Source organism: Trichosurus vulpecula, chromosome 4, assembly GCF_011100635.1.
Source record: "Trichosurus vulpecula isolate mTriVul1 chromosome 4, mTriVul1.pri, whole genome shotgun sequence".
NCBI lineage: Eukaryota > Metazoa > Chordata > Mammalia > Diprotodontia > Phalangeridae > Trichosurus > Trichosurus vulpecula.
Window position 1 is genome coordinate 324,676,574 of NC_050576.1, and position 19,456 is coordinate 324,696,029.

Below are 19,456 nucleotides of genomic sequence, written 5' to 3' on the forward strand. Positions count from 1 at the left end.
TCTAATTCAAGCCCCTCCTTTCCAACCATAACTGAGTTAACACACACAAACGGAGGCAACCCATTCCACTTATGAGGACTGTCCCTCAGTAAAAGTGTTTAAGCAAAGAATGAAAAAGTACTCATTGGAAATAGTTTAAAGGGAATTCTTATACAGGTAGGATTTGATCTAAATGATCTCTGATGTCCCTAACACCCCAAAGGTACCAAGATTCTCTGATCACTCTCCAAAGAAAGTAATTCTTTTTTCCATTTCTCCTGACTTATTAGGTAAGGGAAAGAAGTGGGCTTATTAATTAATTCCTAGTACCATTCATGGGTTAATTTTAAAATTAACAGGTGAGAAATAATTTCTAAGAATTAGAGTTATCCAAACAATGCCTTTGGAGGGCAGTGGTTAATTCACTTACTGACTCACTGGTTACTTATTGATTGCCCGAATGAATGACCACCCACTGGGAGTCTTCAGGCAAAGGTTGGTTGACCAACTATTGCAAGTACTACCAACAAGGTTCTTATTCCAAACATGAGTTGCAATGGATGGCCTTTGAGATCCCTTCCAACTCTGAAATTCTGTGATTCTGTAATCCTGCCATTAATTCTCAGTAGCTCTACTTTTGAAGTGAAAATGTCTTACTAATACTATACCCTCCAGATCTTTAATATATTATCTACTTACCTCTGTTTAATTGATAACTTACTTTACCACCTCTCAAAGGGAGCCTCAGAGCTCTTTTCTCCTCAGGACATTCAATCTTGCAACATTTCAGCTAATTCACCAGCAGCATGACCAAAACTCCTGAAGTTTAATTTTCAAATGGCTTATCCTCTTATTTTATTGCAAAGATTGAGGTTTATGGAAGAACTTAACTCCTTGCCTCTAATTCTCAAAACTTAGTATGGCCATTAGTCATCCTCTTTTTTTCCTCTCTGTCTCAGAGGAGGACTGTTTGCTATGAATGGTCCCTCAGCCTTCATATTTGATTTGATGCACTCCTCCCTCTAATATCTTGCTAGAACTAGCCTTCTTTTCCTTAGACATGTTCAATTTCTCACACTAACTTCATCTCACCTTCACATAGAAATGTTCAGTTCACCTCATTTTTTATAAAAGCCTTACTTTACCTTTATGCTACAATCCAAGTGATTTTTCTCTTTCCTTTCATTGCCAAACTTCTTGAGAAGATCTACTCTTAAGAGCTCTGCTCATCTTAATGATCAATTAAGATTCCAAAAGATCCACTACCCACCACCTGACAGGAAGGTTAGAATGAGACAAACCTTTTTGGATTAAGTCAATAAGGAAATTTGTTTTGCTTGACTACACATACTTGTTATTAGAGTTTTGTTTGCCTTTCTTTTTCAAGGATAGAATATAAATGCTTGATAATTGAAAAAGAGAATTTATAAAAAAGAAAAAGTCTACTCCCATGCCTTTGTGTCAATAGTATCCATTATCTCCTCAATCTCCTATAAATGGATTTCAGTCCTCGTCATTTTACTCACACTGCTCTCAGCATTCATCAACAGCTTTCTAGTTTACAAATCCAATGGATTTTATTTCAGTCCTCATCTTCACTGACTTCTCTGAAGCATTTAACATAGCTGACTAATTCCCCCTTTCTGGATACCCTACTTTCTTTAGCTTTAGTGACACCAGAGACATGATGGATGTTGAGGAGAAAGCCCTGGACTTGGAAGAGTTGAATTCCATCCCAGATATTGGTTAATGTGTAACCCTAGTCAAGCCATTTTAACTCTCTGGCCCTCATCAATAAAGTGAGGAGGTTGGACTCATTGGCCTTTAAGGTCCTTTCCAGCTCTTGATCTATGATTCTGTGACCATGCTCTCCTAGTTCTACTGCCCAGTCCCAGTGGTCCTCCATATTGTCCTCACTTTCTTCCTGAAAATGTCACATCACCACCCATCTTTTCTTCTTTATGTAGGTTCTCCTTACCTGGGAAACATTCATTCCAAAGCTTCTAAAATGACTTATTGTTAGGGCAAGTGAAGTAGGACATTTTGCTGGATTGAGTTCTAGCCAATCAGACACTTGTATGTTGGTTCTAGCCAATCAGACATGTGTATTGAGTTCTAGCCAATCAGAGACTTGTATATGAGCTCTAGCCAATCAGACATGTGAATTGAGATTCAGCCAATCAGATGCCAACTAAAACCGTATATAATGAGAGCCAGTGTTGAGAAAAAGGAGACATTGAGAGAGCCAGCATTGAGAGGCTGAGCCAGCTAGAAGAAGAAAAAGAAGGAGGAAGAGGAGGAGGAGGGGGAGGGGAAGAAGGAGGAGGAGGAGGGAAAGAAGAAGAAAGAGGAGGAGGAGCTTTGAGTGTTGAGCTGAGAAGAAACCTTTAAGAGCTGAGAGAAAACCTCTGAAAGCTGGGAGGAGACCTCTGAGAGCAAAGAGGAGACCTCTTACAGCTAAGAGAAGACCTTTGATTGCAGAGGCTTACTGAAGGAGCTTCTGAGCTGTAAAACCAAATAGAGCTGTAGTGCAGAAACCCACCCATGGGAAGGAGGCTTAGCTTAAATCCCTTTTGAGAGCTGTTAAAGTGAACTGATGTATTATCACAGAGCCTCTGGACTTTGGAGATGAATTAAGATGATGGTACTGGTAGTAGTATGTGTGGTTGCCCTGTTAAGCTTTGTTTTCCCAGGAACAAAAGCTGCAGGCAGAAGCCAGAAGAGTTTGGAGTGGAGCAGTCCCCATGAGCTGAGACCTGGAGCAGGAGTGGAGAACTGCCTGGGTATGAATCCACATGAGAGTCAGGAATTATTAGCCCACAGAGGATGAGCCATGGGACTTGGAAGTCAAACTCAAGTGAAGATGACAGAGCACTTTACTTGGGCACTTGGCATTAAGAAGATTTTTTCTTGCAACTCCTCTTCCTCCTCCTTCCTCTTTGGCTTCCCTTCTCTGCTCATGTTGCTGTTTCCTTCGCCACCAGCTTGGGAGCCACACCAAAGCCCCTTCACCATGGAGGATTACCATAGGCCGGAGCAACAAAAGCTGCAGGTGCTGAAGGACACTTGTAGGATTCTACAAGTTGGACAACCTGGTTGCCATCTTTGACGTTAACTGGCTGGGCCAGAGCGACCACTGCAGCACCACGTGGAGTGTACCAGAAGCGATGTGAATCCTTTGGGTGGAATGTCATGGTCGTGAATGGACACAGTGTGGAAGAAGTCTGCAAGGTCTTTGACCAGGGCAAGGATAAGCCACTGGCTGTCATTGCAAAGACATATAAGGGCAGAGGAATCTCAGTTGCGGAAGATAAGGAAGTTTGGCATGGGAAGCCCCTTCCCCAAAACACAGCAGAACAGGTTATCGAGGAAATATACAGCCGAATCCAAAGCAAGCAGAAGATTCTATCTACCCTCTCCAAAGAGAATGCCCCCACAGTGAACATCACCAGCATCCAGATGCCAGCTCCCCCAAATTACAAACTTAGAGAAAAGCTAGCCACCCACAAAGCCTATGGCATGACCCTGGCCAAACTGGGGAATGCCAGTGACCATGTGACTGCCCTGGACGAGGACACCAAGAATTCCACCTTTTCAGAATTCTTTAAGAAGGAGCACCCCAATCACTTCATTGAGTGTTTCATTGCAGAACAGAACATGGTGAGCATCACCATGGGATGTGCCATGCGGGAAAGGATTGTACCTTTCTGCAGCACCTTTGCCACCTTCTTCAGTAGGGCCTTTGACCAGATCCTTATGGCAGCCATTTCTGAGAGCAACATCAACTTGTGTGGCTCACACTGTGGGGTGTCCGTTGGTGAAGATAGTCCTTCTCAGATGGCCCTTGAAGATTTTGCCATGTTCCGGAGCATTCCCAATGGGACTCTCTTTTACCCGAGTGATGCCATGGCTACTAAGAAAGGAGTTGAGTTAGCTGCCAACACGAAGGGCATCTGTTTCATAAGGACCAGTTGCCCAGACAATGCAGTCATTTACAACAACAATGAAAACTTCCAGACTGGCCAGGCTAAGGTGATCCTGAAGAGCAAGGATGACCAGGTGACTGTAATTGGAGCTGGAGTGACCCTCCATGAAGCCTTGGCAGCTGCAGAGCCACTACAGAAAGAAAAGATCAACATCTGGGTGCTTGATCCCTTTACAATTAAGCCCCTGGATAAGAAACTAGTCCTTGACGGTGCCCAAGCAAACCATGGCCGCGTCCTGACTGTGGAGGACCATTACTATGAGGGTGGCATAGGAGAGGCTATGACTGCTGCTGTGGTGGGTGATCCTAGCATCACTGTCACTTGCTTGGTGGTCTCTAATGTCCGAAGAAGTGGGAAGCCGGCAGAGCTGCTGAAGATGTTTGGCATCGACAGGGATGCCGTTGTTGAGGCTGTTAAGGTCGCCTTGTCTTAGGCCTTGTCTGAGACACCTGCTGGCCATTTCAGACCAAAAGAAGGAGGAAGGAAGAGAGAAAGAAACATTCCTGTACATTTAGATGTATTATATAGATACAACTTTTGTTTCTATTGAGGATCAATTAAAAACACAAATAATTATTAAAAATGTTTTGAGAAAGAAGATTGTTCTTATTGTGATCTAGAGGTGAATGGTGTGGTATTTTCTGCTACCCCTTAAGGATGTACTGTGCTGGAAAGACCCTGGCCTGGGACCCCCTGATTGTGTAAACAAGTATTTTGGGGAATGCTACTGAATGCAACGATATATGCTGTATGCCATATGATATTCTCAGCGTTATGAGATTTATGTGTGTGTGTGTGTGTGTGTGTGAGTACACACACACATTAGATGATATGTTTTGCTTAAGGATGTTAAGAATGTTATGCCTTAGTTTATTGAACAATGCTTTAGTTTATTGCTGACTAAATAGAGAGCTCATTATACTAGGCAATTAGATCCTTGAAATTATTCACAGCAGCAGCCCTCAAGTGTGCTGCCATGATTGGCATTACATTTATATAGAGAAAAGATTTTCAGATCTGTATATCTAGAGCTCATTTCTTTAGTTCTTCAGTCCTGTATCTCTAAATAGCCTATATATGCTCAAATGGTACCTTAAATTCAATATGGCCCAAACTAAGTATATGACATTTTCTCCAAAAACTGTTTCTTTTGATTTTAATATTTCTGTGAGAGGCACCACCATTTTTGCCCATCCCAAGTTTGAAACAAAGTGTTTTCTATGACATATTTTTGTTCAAAACCTTTCTATATCTCACTAGTACCAAAAGATGACTCACTAAATTTTAGGCTTCTTTGTCAAGCACTTAAGACCAGCCACAATATTTCACCACCCTCCCCTTTCTGCACTCTGCACAAAATGAACTACTCTCTACCTCCCCACACTTTCTTGCTTCCTGAGCCTTTGATCACACTATTCCCTGAGGTCTCCCTTCATTTCTATCTGTTGAATTTCTTCCTATCTTTTAAAAACCCAACTCAAATGTCATCTTCTCTAGGAAAGCTTTCTTGATTCCACGAGTCAATAATGATTCCCCCTGTCTCCTGCTCTGAGATTCACTTATTTGCCCCCTTCTTTTTATACTCATAATGTACAATTTTGTATATATTTACATATGTACCATATTTCATTAATACACCTCAAAATCCATGAGAGCAGTGATACTTTTTTTAACCTCTGTATTTCCTTCAGCATATAGCACCAAGCTCTGCACACACTAGGCAATTGCTTAATTAGATAACAGTCTCTTATTTTCCTTATTTCTCTCTAGTAATCTTTTTTACTTTCGTTGCCTTCTATTCCCTTCCTATTGAAGTGGTCATAGTCTTTAAAATCCTTTTATTGGTTCTCTTGCCTTCTTCTTCTTGTTTTTTATAATTTTTCCCTTAGTGATGTCAGCCACATCAATAGCCTCAACTATCATCTCTGGATTTCTTCGAAAAGGAGTGAGTGTGTGTATGTGTGTATTTTAAAACTTGGTGAATGCTCCTGAATTCTAGAATGAATTTTTAGCTGCCAGATAGACTTCACTGAGACAGAGAAAGAACAGTCAGAGGGTGAAAAAATGGTTTTCCATGCATTGGAAGTCAATAAAAAAATTTCAGTAGACATTCATTAAGTACCTGCCATACACAATGAATTATACTGAGCACTGATATAGTCCAGGCATTTATCAACTATTTTTCATCTTAGGCAAATCACTTCACTCTTTGGGCCTCAGTTTCTTTATTTATAAATTTAGGAGAGTAATAATATTGTGTCATAAGGGTATTGTGAGCATCAAATGAGAAAATGTATAAATAACTATATAAATAGGAAGTTATTGATAATAAGTAACATGGCATATGTCTTGTTGAGTCATTTTAGTTATGTCCGACTCTTCATGGCCACATTTAGAGTTTTCCTGGCACAGATACTGGAGTGCTTTGCCATTGCCTTCTCCAACTCATTTAATGCACATATTTAAGCATGCATACATAAATATGTATATTTTGGACCAGACATGTTATTTCATGTTTTATTTTTATAAGGAACTCCTTTTGAGAAAAATGTCTCTACAAATGCAGACTTTTAGTCTTGTGACTTTCAGTCTTATAGGGTTGCCTGAGAGTTTGAGTGAGTTGCCCACAGTAAAAAAAAAAAACCAAAAAATACCAAAAACAGTATATCTCAGATGCAGAACCTGAAGTGAAATTTTTCTCATCCAAGGCCAGCTCTCTATCCCCCATGCCATGCTGCTTCTCTGATTAATAGTATCATTAATAATAAGCATTGCTTTTAATCAAGATCATGCAGTGTCACAGAAACCAAGGTCAGAGGTTGCTCAGTGCTATCAAAGATGCTGGCACATGAGACTTAGAGAAAAAAAGCCAGCTTAGGTAGTTAACTTCAAGAAAGAAGACCTAGTAGATTTGTGGGACTGAAAGCCAAGCCACTAGTTCATGGTGAAGCAGATAATAGCCTTTATTCTTATTATTTGAAATGAACTGAAATGATTGTCATCATTCTTATCATGACTCGACATTTAATGAGGGGGTACTGGGAATTCAGGACTATATTACTTAATATTGTATATGTTTCTATTGAGAGTCTTTGTGAGAAAGAATTTTTCTTGTATTCAGTTGAAAATGACTGCCTGCAGACTGACACTTTATGGATGAAGAAGATCAATAATTAGTACTCTTGTATTTAACCACCACACAAGTCTCTAAAATTCAATTCTTTGTTAAAGGAAGAAAGTAATTAAACGTTAGTATGCCTGCCCCACTGAGGTTAATACAGAGCACTGTTTTCATCTGACTTTTGGTAGAGCGTAGGGTTCCATAGAAAATGTGTTTGTGTAAAGAATCTTTAAAGAGGGTACAATCATGAATTTTGACCAGATTGCATAAGGTAGTATTTTACTGAATTAAAAACTTTTGTCATTCATTTCCTTTTCAAGGTGATTTTTTTCCCCTTCCTGTTGGCAGAATCGTAAAGGTGCTAAGAACCTTCCCTTCCATTTCATTTCAATTGATTCAGCTATTTTATTCAAGTTGGTTTATTAAAGGTTCTATACAAAAGCCTGGCTCAATGCATTAATAAACTAAAGGAACTAGTCAAATCCTCCATGTTGCCCAGCAAAGCAAGTATTGTCTCCTTAATATCATTTCCCCTATCACATCAATCTATCTACTTGAAGAGAGGAGAGCCAAACCATTCCAAACAGTGATTTCTTCAGAGTATTTTCTCCTTCACTAATTGTACTTTAATGATATTTTCCATTTTATAGACATTTGTGCCTAAATATTCAGTGAACATATTATTAAATTTTTTTTTGCTGAATTACTCATAAAGGAACACTAATTAGAAAAGAAAAACAGAGTTACAGTTTTCCAAAATAGCAACAATGCCAGGTGAACTCAAGAACTGAAAACTTTTATATAGAATCTGGCAAATAAGGCCGGTAATAAGGATTAATTATTTCATTCTGGATATTTATAAATAAATTGCTTGTTAAAAGTCAAGGCTTTTAGTTTCTATTCTAAGCTATGTTACCCAAAATGTTAGTGATTGACCTTGGATAAATATTATGACATCTCTTTGTTTCAGTATTTGAGACAAATTAATTTTTTTCAAAAGAAAAGAAAAACTTTAATCTTTGAGAATAAATCAAAATACTGCCAACATAATATACTAGAATTTGGATTTTCTGATTTGAATCCTCTTCATCTAAAAGTAAAATTTATTTTAAATCAATAGTGCCCCTTAAAAAAGCCCCACCCTACTCTAACATGGAGATGAGATGAACCCCTGGGTTCTTGAAACCTATGCCAACTGAGCATAAACTAAGGAAGTTTCTGTCCTGATGGAATGGCTTCAAGTATTTTCCTGTCAACAGACAGTTTCTATTTTTCATGGCCATTCTACCCAAGTATAGACAGCCTCATCACCAAGAAACTGGCCACATGGTGAGGAATTCTTTGACCACAGGAATCCATGAAACAAAGACAAATATTAATTGTCCCTCAGTCTTTAGCACCTTTCTGCTATGACAGGAGCAAGGGTTATGGGAAGAATGTAGTGCATGCTATGAATTCTACAGATTTTATACCACCCTGAATTACTAACTTATCTTCTGATACTCTAAATGAAAGATTCTTGTGCAGTGACCAAAACTGAGAGGCATCTACTCTCCTGTTCCTTAGCTCTTGCCCCTCTGCATGGAACAGCTAGACTTTGGCTGCCTGGCAGAGAACAAGAAGAGTGTGTAAGCATAGTTTTGGAATGCCATTGGCGAGGATGGAAAGACTGAAGGGGGTCACTGACAAGGTCAAAGACATGGCTGAAGCAGAGGGAGTTAGATTACAAACTGGTTAGATAGTATCCCTCCCAATGTCTAGGATACCTTTGTCTAGGCTTCTGCTGTACCAGCTGGGTTTGGTGAAAAACAATTGGAGACACTTGCCTGAATGCAACAGGACCCTGTGCAAAAAAGAGTAATCATGATGAGAGCTTCACCCAAGCTCCTGTCTCACTAACGCTACAAAAGGGAGAAGAGACTCAAATCCAGATTTTCTGATTTTTTGTGCTGCTTACAGGATAGTTAGCAGGGAGTAGGCTAAACCAACTGGAATACTCCTTTTCTAGAACCACAGAATTTAGAGTGGCAGCTAGGTTATACGATGGATTGAGTGATGGCCTTGGAAAGAAGATCTAAATTCAAGTCTTATGGCAGACCTATACTAGCTTTGTAACCTTAGTCACATACCCCCTCTCAGATTCAGTTTCCTCATCTAAAAAATTTAGATAACACCAGCCTTCTATTTTTGTAAGAACAAATATAAAGCTTACTTTGCAAACCTCAAAGTGCTCCATAAATATTATTACTATTAATTATTATTTATCATTATTATTCTAGTAGCCTAAGTACTATCTCCAGATGGCTGAGACCTAGAAGAAGCTGCAGTCACAAAGGAGATGTTTGATAAGATATTCTCTACTCCTTTGGTTAACCTGATGCAAAGATTAAAACACCACAGAGATTATCCCAACTTGTTGGTCCATTCCTGTGGAAACCCGACTTCAATAAGTAAAAGTAATGCATCTAAATTCACTGAAATATAGCACTAACTCACAATCTTCATGTTAGTTATATGATACAACAATCTATAGAGAGGCGGAATTTGGGGACAGAAAACTGTCTACTTTCTCATGACTATCCGGACAAGCTCATGACTGTCTAGAAATTGATCTTTTTCATTGAATAGGACCAACATTATGGATTATGTCAAAGGGTAATCAAATCACTGGTCACCCAGATGATATTACAGGATCATAGATTTAGAGTAGAAAAGGACCTCAAAGAATCTAACACCCTTATTTTAAAAGTTAAATGACTGACTTGCTCAAGGTCACACAAATCAGAAGTATAAAAATCAGGATTTGAATCTGGGTACTTTGGCACCAAATCTGACATGATTTCAGTTCTACATGCTTCCCCCAGGGTGGGGAAGATGTACCAGCAGAGAAAATATACAGATGAAGTCAGATGTGTTCAAGTGTTAAGGAAATTCAATATGAATACATTTCAATTCTTCCAAGAGTATAGAACATTCTTGGGTCTTGGATAGAGATTATGCCCTCCGAGTATCAACAGCTAGATTAATGTCGGTTGACGATCTAAAAACCTGTGATTCGTATCCTTCTCTGCCAGTCTTCTGGTGATGAACCTTGCTATGCACAGCTAGGCTGGCTCGTGGATGAGAGACATGAAGTCTGTCACCAAGCCAGTGCTCAAAGCTTTTCCAATGTGGTAAGAGCTGCCAAAGGTTGTGTTCCACTTGCATAACCTTTAAGAACTCCAGAATACCTCTACACCATTATAAAACATTAAAGATTCTGTTTAGTCCCTTTCCTTTTTTTTTAGAGATAATGGCTAATCATTATGTATGAGATATTGCAAAAGGGAACAGACATCGATTTCAATGGTATAGGGAATTCTGAAGAGATGTAACTCCCTCTACCAATGCAAGATGGGGTATTTTCTACAATTTATAACTTCAGAGAATTGCCTACAGCACTGAGTGGTTAAGTAATGTACCCAGGGGCACACAGCCAGTAGGCAAACAGAGGGGAAGTGAATTTTGGTCTTACTCACTTGGAGGCCCCCTCTCTATCTATAGGGACTCCCAGTTAGAAAATTCCAAGCAGACACCTAAATACGTATGAAGTAGGCAAGATTTGAGTCACTTATCTGAAGTAGATTATTTTAAAACATTCAAAACTATGAAAAATTGTTATCCTTTTCTAAGCTTCAGTCAGAAAGATAAAGATAAATCTAGTTCTTGGGTCATCTTCAAAAGACAGACTTTTCAGTTTACCTACTTGCACAGTTCAGGCATTCATGATTTCATTAGCCATAGGTACTGCTCCTGATGTACCTCTATTCCTTAGTAAATGCTCTCTGTGAGTAAGTGTGACAAACCCTGTGATGTATCCTTCCAATTTTAGATAGTCTCAGAGAAGTCCTGGAGTCATCTTGAACTGACTTGAGAGGGCCAAAAATTGTGAGATTTTCAATGTGAGCATATATTCCTTGGAAATCAGCAAATAATACCAGCCAGGGCTTAACTTTTCGTTTTATTGATTATCTGGACTTTAGAAAGTGGTGGAGAAAAAGGGTACTAATGCAGGTTAATCTTAAAAGTATGTCATAAATATGTTTCTTTCCTTCAGAGTTGGTTGTTAAACATTGACCAGCACACTCCTGGGTAGGTTGGTCTTAGAACAATGGCCACAAAGTCTGATTTGAGATGGCATGAGGACTCGTATTACACAAAAGCTTTCTAGTTGGGAGACTGTGGCAGAGCCTGTGCTCTGCTGACATAGGTCTGGAGGTCTGTGCTTACCTCAGGAATAAGGGTGAGGAAGATTGTGCTGATGGTGATGACCATCACTGACATTTATACAGCACTTTAAAATGTGCAACAATCTTTACATACAAATATCAGAGTAGGACTTCAAGTGAAGAGATTGGAATTTCCATCTAATATGTCATGCATACATATATACCTATATACCCTTGTATAAACACACACACAAACACAAAGATTTGGTGAGGGAGCTGTCAATGATAAGAGTTAGCATTTACAAAGAGCTTTAAGGTTTGCAAAGCACCGTATAAATATTATGTGTTTTTTTTTCTTCACAATAACACTGGGAGGTAGGTGCCATTATTATCCCCCTTTTGCATTTGAGGAAACTAAAGTAAAGACGCATTAGTGATTTACAAGATGACGAAGCTACTCAGTGTCTGGGGCTAGATTTGAATTCTGATCTTCCTGATTCCTGGTCCAGCAATCCATCCCCTGGTCCTCCTAACTATCGTAGTCTCCTGAATCATGGAGACAAATTCCAGAACTCTTCTTAAGAAATGGTGGTGAGAAAGGATCATCAGCATTAAAAACAGCATATTTTGAGGTTACTGTTACCATTCTGTGATGACAGCTGAGAATGATTTCCTGCATTTAATTTGCTCAGGTATATTTGTATGGCCATTTTCCAACATAGAGACTCATCACTGGGGCTGTGTCCCTGATATTTCCAAATGAAAACTTTTCCATATTAATTCTTTGAATGAAACTTGCCCTTGGAAATATACATAAGATCACACTGACTCTTGATTAGTGGTAATGCTGCAATATCTAAAACTCTTCAGAAAAATACATTATTTGATTTTTTCCCTCCAGTTTGCAGAAAATACACTACCTAGAGAGGTTTGCAATAGTCAGCTGAGCATAAAAAATTCCCTGTGTGGCACCAAACTAAATAAGCTTCAGGAAAGCATAAAGCTGGGGTTATTTATTTATTTACATATTTATTCCTTTTCATAGTACCTAGTAAAGCAGTTATTACATGGTAGGGGCATATTAACTCTTTGTTTTTTGTTAGGGCCTAGGCAGTGAAGAACTTTCCTACCTTTTCCTTGGTGTAAATGAAATATTGTTATCCATAACCATTAGCTTCCTAGCTTTCTTTTTCCTTCTTACTCAGTCCCATTTAAAAAACACCACCTGTCAAGTCACAGAGTATTTACAGATTTACAATAAATTCAGCATCTTCACAAAATTTGTTAGCAGATGCTGAACTATTCCGGAATTAACTGATTCTTTGTGGTAACTTGTAGCAATTAAATGTGTGGCAGTTTTCTGAAGTGTTGAAAGATCTAATTTTTCCATTTACATAATATTTGTTCTAGTTAGACAGTAGTTTAAAATCAAATGTTACACAAACGGTGTAGAGAATTTTTTAAGAAAAATACTAAACAAGCAGCAATAGAACCTAGTTTTAGCTATTTATATACAACAAAAAACTTAAATTAAGTTTGCAGCAATTCAAATGGCAAGGATTTTCTCAGTTTAATTTAGACTTACTAACAACTCAGTTTTTCACATGTCATGCATGAAGTGCAAAAAAAAAATGGGAAAAGGAACAAGGAACCAGCAAATTTGAATTATAGAAATAAGACCAATCAGCTTTTGAGATCAAAACATATTGTCTCACTCAGCTCTCCCCACACACATACACAAACACTTTCTCATATTTCTCAGTAATGCTGACATTGCTATTCTGTACATTTGCATAGTTTACTTACAGTCCAGATGACTATTTACTACTCCATCAGTTAGATTCTCTTTCCTACTCAGTAGAGAGTGAGGCCATCATCAGTTCACACCCAAGTTAAAGTTTAAATATTGCTGCTTCCCTTTCAACGCGTGGAGCATGTATACTTATAGTCAATTTGTACTTTGTCCGATTTGAGGGGTTCTAGGAAAGTTATGCCACTCCCAAAGTATCTTTACTCTAAGACTTTCCATCATTAGAGATTCATTCCTTTGAACTTATATTGACCTTAATCAAAATGTATGTATTCCTGGGAAGGTTAATACATTAAGCCTAATTAGAAATCTTGACTTTAGTTCACACTATGTTATCGCCTTTCAAATTTGACAGCTGAAAGTAGATAGGTTTATTGTGGGGTGGGGGTGGAGGTCATGGAGAAGGAGTATAAGAGATTTTCTGAAAAAATTAGGGCTACATAAGAGGCCACTTACTAGAAGACCAGTAAATATGCATTGTGTACCTAAAACTGGGGTAGAATGTAAGGAGGGGGAGAATAAAAGAAAAAGTACCTACTATGTGTCAGGAAATATGCTGGGCATTACAGATATAAATGCAAATAATGAAACAATCCCTATTCCCAAGGGGAAATTCTAAATTTATAATAGTCATAATAAGTTGTATTTATATAGCTTTTTAAGCTTTGCAAACCATTTTAGAAATATTCTCTCATTTTATCCTAGCGAAACAACTGTGTGAGTGGGGTGCTATTTTACAGAAGAAATTGAGGCAGTACCTGCTATGTTTAGAGTTAGCCAGCTTAGTCATCCTTGGCAATACTTTCAAATTTGAGATCAGAGGGTAATCTGATCACAGATTGAAAACTAGTTTAAAGACAAAGAAATTAAGGTCAGAGAGTTTAAATGGGACACCTAGGTGGTACAGTGGGGTAGAGTGTCTGGCCTGGAATCAGGACAACTCATCTTCATGAGTTCAAATCTGACCTCAGCCACTTGCTAGTTGTGTGACCCTGGGCAAGTCACTTAACTATGTTTGCCTCAGTTTACTTCTCAGTATCTCAGCCAAGAAATTCCTAAATGGGGTCACAAAGAGTCAGACATGATTGAAAAACGACTAACTGAGGTTAAGTGATTTACCTAGGTTCACCATGGACAATAAATAAAAGAGACCAGATTTCAGTCCAGGTCCTCTGATTTCAAAGAGAGGAGCCATTTAGTCATTTAGAAAGGAGGAGATGGAGCATAACAATGTACTTTTGGTTCCATTCAGAAGTCTAAGAAAAGGGACCAACAATAAGCTATACCAGTGTTCTGAGGAGGTGACTTCCTGTTACTCCTAGGGCTGGACCTCTGGTTCCAACCTGGTCTGCACCTCAGAGACCTTCATATCTGTCATTAAGCTATAAAAATTGAGGAAAACACACATAAACTAATACGTAAGTAATAAGTAGTATTTTTAAGTTTTCCTCTGGTGACTGTTTGAGGAAGCATATCTGCTACCACCCTCTTGAAGGTGAAGCAGCAAGTAATAACATATGGCACCTGAAAAATGCCTGAAAGCAGCTAGGTGGCCCAGTGGTTAGAGCACTGAGGCCACTGGAGTTGGGAAAACCTGAAATTAAATCTAGCCACATCCTTACTAGGTGTGTGACCTGGGCAAATCTGTTTGTTTTAATCTTTGTTTGCCTGAGTTTCCTCAAATGTATAAAATAGGAATGAAACAATATCTACCCCATAGGTTTTTTTGCGACAGTCAAAGGAGGTAATGTTTGTAAAATGCTTATTGTACTGCTTGGCACATAGTAGGTGCTATATATAGGCTAATTATTATTATTATATTCTCCTTCTTTGGCTCTCTCTTAGTATATTTCCACTAGACTGAATGGCTTTATGTTGTGTAAATTCAGGCAATAAGTATTGTTTTGGCATTTAAAGTCAATATCTTTGTAGGAATGCTTGTTTGTCTCTGTCTCTAAGGATATCATTAAAAGAATTATATTATCAGTTTATAGGACTCATTATAACAAATTTATATCTATTTTGACCTAGAAGTTTCCCCCAAAGTCCACGTGCTTGCAACGCTTAACTATGTGCACCCTTTCCTCTCTGTTTCTAGCAAAGTCATCTATTGAGTGGGTTTTAACTGAACACTGTATCTTTTTGACCACTTTATAAAAATCCAAGAGCTGCAGGCTGAGAAGGGAATAGAATGCTTTCCTATCAAAGTGGTGCAAACAGCTGAGAGCCAGTCCTGAAAATGTTACTAATATGGTTCTGTTTCAACCCAAGGAATAAACTACGGTATAGAGCTAAAAAATAAAAAGAAAATGGTCTCTGTGGTCAAAGACCTAACATTCTATTGAGAGGAAACAAGGAATACATAGATAATCAACTAAAACAAAAATACACAAAAATCAATTTGAAGCTTGAGGTGGAGTAAAAATAACTGGAGAGGGTAGGGGTATCTAAAAAAGCTTCACTTATGTGGTGATAATGTGATGGAAGATCTTTCCCACCCATTCAATAGGCCTCAGGTGGGGCCAGTTAAGAGAGGCAGGCCCATACCTTTGCGATGCCAATCAGTGATTAAAGATCTTTCCCACACTTTTGCCAATTGGGCATGAAACCCTTGGGCCCTAAAAAGAACAAATACACCCAGAGGGTAGCCATTGAGAACTGAGAATTCAGAAGTCAGAAGAGAAACCAGAATTTGGAATTCAGCCCAAGGAGAAGGCTAAAGAACTCTGAGTCCACAATGGTGCAGAAGAGAGGGCTGAGAGGAAAGTGGAAACCAGAGAACTGCAGACCAAAGGACTGAGAGGGGAGAGGACACAGGCAAGCAGACAGTTTGGATTCATGAGTGATTGTTTACAGGAAGGCCCTAGCAGGGGTGGGGAAGGTTACAGGATGACTTGGCTCTTTGCTGTAATACTGTGTTTTAATCTCCTTGTTGCTACATTGAGGTGGGCTTACTGATTTTGGAATACAATTACTGTTATATAGAATTGGATCTACAGGTTCTGGGATTTGATTCTTTGGTGCCTAAATAAATGTTATACTTCCTCTGCCTTCTACCTAAAGAGTTTTTCATACTTTGCAATTCTGAACCATACAGACATGTTTGTGGTCATCTTCGAGGTCATGAATCTTGCCTCACTGATACAACTTAGAAGGTGGTGGCTGAGTTGAGCCTTGAAGGATCTTAGGAATTTCAAGAGGGAGAAGAGAAGAAAAAGAGTCTCAGGTGCTGAGGATAGCAGGTACAAAGAGGAAAGGAGGCCAGATTGGCTGGATCATAGGCTACCTGAGTAAGAATACATGAAATAAATCTGGAAAGATAGTCTGGAGAAGAGTCTTCATGTTTAACAAAGGCACCTGTATTTATTCTAGAAGCAGTGGGGAGACCTCGGTTATTCTTGCTGTTTGTCCTTTGTTCTTGAAAATGATTAATGACATCATGAGCATGATGTCTTGATTTGAGTTGGATTTGAGTGAGGCAAGACAGCTGGTGATGGCCCCAGGGATACACTGAAACCTCTTTAGCAAGGGAGTGACATGGTCAGTGCTGTACTTTAGGAATATCAGCTGAATGGATGGCTGACTGGAGAGGCTAAAGGTGGGGTAACCAATGAACTTTTTACATGCAGTGTCACTGGAGGGAAACAAATCCATTGTATCACTTAGAGACAAAACAACCAATAGATGCTGTTGTTTCTTCTCTGTGCCCTAGAAGGCAAGCGATAAGTATGCCTCAGTTTCCAAGGAATACAGCCAGGTCCCAATTCAGTGCAAGTAATGATTCCCATGAGGTAGTCATATATATTCAAATTCTCAGTATTCATCATTAAATTATATATAGTAACTGATTCCAGAGTAATGAAATTATGCATTGCAAATTCAAATAATTTGGCCACTTCACAGGTATACTGTATAAGATCCCAGCAATGTCTGATAGCAGCATTAGCAAAGCTAATGATTGCTAAGATCTCCTAACCATACCCACACCTAAAGTTAGGAACACAGGCAAGTTGCCAGAAATACTGTGGCAGTTAACTCCTCTACTTACTCTTTCACTCTCATCTATGACTTCTGAGGTAAAAATCTTAATGCTGGGATAAGAGGATACATAGAGATAGAAGAGTCTCCTTGTACTTCCCTAGCACAGTACGTGAAGAATTTCATTTGAAAGAAAAAACATCATTAAGTTGGAAATCTTGTAAAATGCCCTACTACTACTGAATGTGTCTACTTGGCAGGGGTAGAAATGAGGGAAAAACGTCAAAGAAATGGCTAAGAAAATAGATGGTAGATAAATCAGGAAGCATACTTAGTAGAAATCCTAGGTCTTTTGAAACTCCCAGTAAATAGCAAATCTAAGAGACAAAATGAAGTTGGGCAAGGAACTCTCAAGTAGCATTATTGGGCATGTTAGACTGTGTGGATATGCAAGCAAATGCATATTTATGAAGTGTCTGTATGGTATCTAGGTGTTAGAAAATAGAGGCACGAAAGAAATATATGTAAGACTAAAATAACTGTTCAAGAAAACAATAGATAAGAAAAGGTCAGACATCATAAATGGTAAATGAATTCTATTATCTGTGATTTCTATAAGACTCAGTCTGAGATGATCAGGGAAGGCTTTTTACAAAGTTGGTAGGATCTGAGTCAGATGATAGGTTCTTCTTTCTTACTTGTAATTGCCTTGATTATTTAATTTTTCATTGTGGAAGTACAGTATTTTTGTTAAAAGATTTAGAAAAAGCAAATAGGGCTATAAATATGTGTACCCACATATTTGCTTCTTGATTCTACTAATAAGGGGCAAGTCAAACAATGAAGAAATAGGGCAATTGGGTCAGATAACATAACTAAGACTAAATGATCCCTTCTAACTTTAAATCTATTGAATCTCTAGAAGATTTATGTATCCTAAAGGCAAAATCTGGTAATCTTCAAGATTTTACTTTCATGTCAATTCAAGGAAGACCTAACATAATTTTCATTGAAAAGAATCATTATCCCAACTTGGAAAATTGTATTTGTATATGTGTGTGGAGACATACATACATACATACATATATACACACATATATACACATACATATACATATATACATGCACACGCATGTGTTTATACATATATGTGTATGTGTGTGTATATATATATTTATACACACACACACACACACATACATTTGAATTTCACTTCAGTTGGTCCTCTAGCTTTTGAGCTTCTGGTATTGACTTTAGGGAAGAAAGGGTTGACCAAATACAAATCTCATTCAACATATGAAACTTTGCTTCCCTTTTCTTCTAATGAGAAAAAAAAAGAGTCTGTTTGCATCTAAGCATGCTAATCTAGAAATGTGGAGAGGTATATTTTTATGCAAATCCATGAAATTTCAAGCAAACTACTCCCATCAAAACAAAAGACAGCAGCTATCTACAATAGCTTAGTAATGCAAAATCCCGCTGTGTCACAGATGCACACTCAGTGCCAGAGAAGGGAAAAAAAATCTCCCCACAGATAACAAACTCACTTTTAATTACTTTTAACTTCAATATTTTATTCTCTATTTACAAAATCCTGTGGATTCCACAGTTCTTGAAGGTATATGCATACTAAAGGCAAAATCTTGTAATTTTCAAGATTTTACTGGAATGTCAATTCAAAGAACTAAACCAAAGTTTCATTAAAAAGCAGTATTATCCCGATTTAGAAAATTCTATTTCTATAATATATACACATATATGTATATGCATGATTATATTTTAAACATCATAAAAATCTCTAAAATTCATGAGATGAAATAGCAGTCTTTTTAATGTAAAGAGAGGAGTGATGTACAGGCAGTCTCAGAGATATTACAGGTTCAGTTCTAGACTAAAGCAAACATAACAAAAAAGTGAGGCACACAAATGTTTTGATCTCCTGGCACATATAGAAGTTATGTTCACACCATACTGTAGTCTATGAGGTGTATAATAGTATTATGTCTTTAAGAAGTACATACCTTAATTAAAAATACTTTATTGCTAAAAAAAATGCCAGCCATCATCTGTGTCTTCAGCAAGCCATAATATTTCTGCTGGTGGAGGGTCTTGCCTTGATGTTCATGGCTCCTGAATGATCAAGGTGGTCGTTGCTAAAGGTTGCGGGTGGCTACAGTAATTTCTTAAATAAGGTAACAATGAAATTTGCCCCATCAATCGACTCTTCCTTTCACTTGAATACTTGGAGAACATTGTAGGGTTATTAACTGGCCTAATTTCAGCATTGTTGTGTCTCATGGAATAGGGAGGCCCAAGGAGAGGGAGAGAGATAAGGGAACTGCCTGTCAGTGGAGCAGTCAGAATGTACATTTAT

At 38.3% G+C, this 19,456-nt stretch overlaps 1 protein-coding gene across 1 annotated transcript; it reads left to right on the forward strand.

Annotated features, from left to right (window-relative positions):
• The first annotated feature begins 1,666 nt into the window (after positions 1-1,666).
• On the forward strand, positions 1,667-4,398 carry LOC118847189 (transketolase-like). Its single transcript, XM_036755750.1, is given in 4 exon segments — positions 1,667-1,724; positions 3,052-3,108; positions 3,111-3,131; positions 3,134-4,398. Coding segments are annotated over 4 exon segments (1,401 nt in total).
• The last annotated feature ends 15,058 nt before the right edge of the window (positions 4,399-19,456 follow it).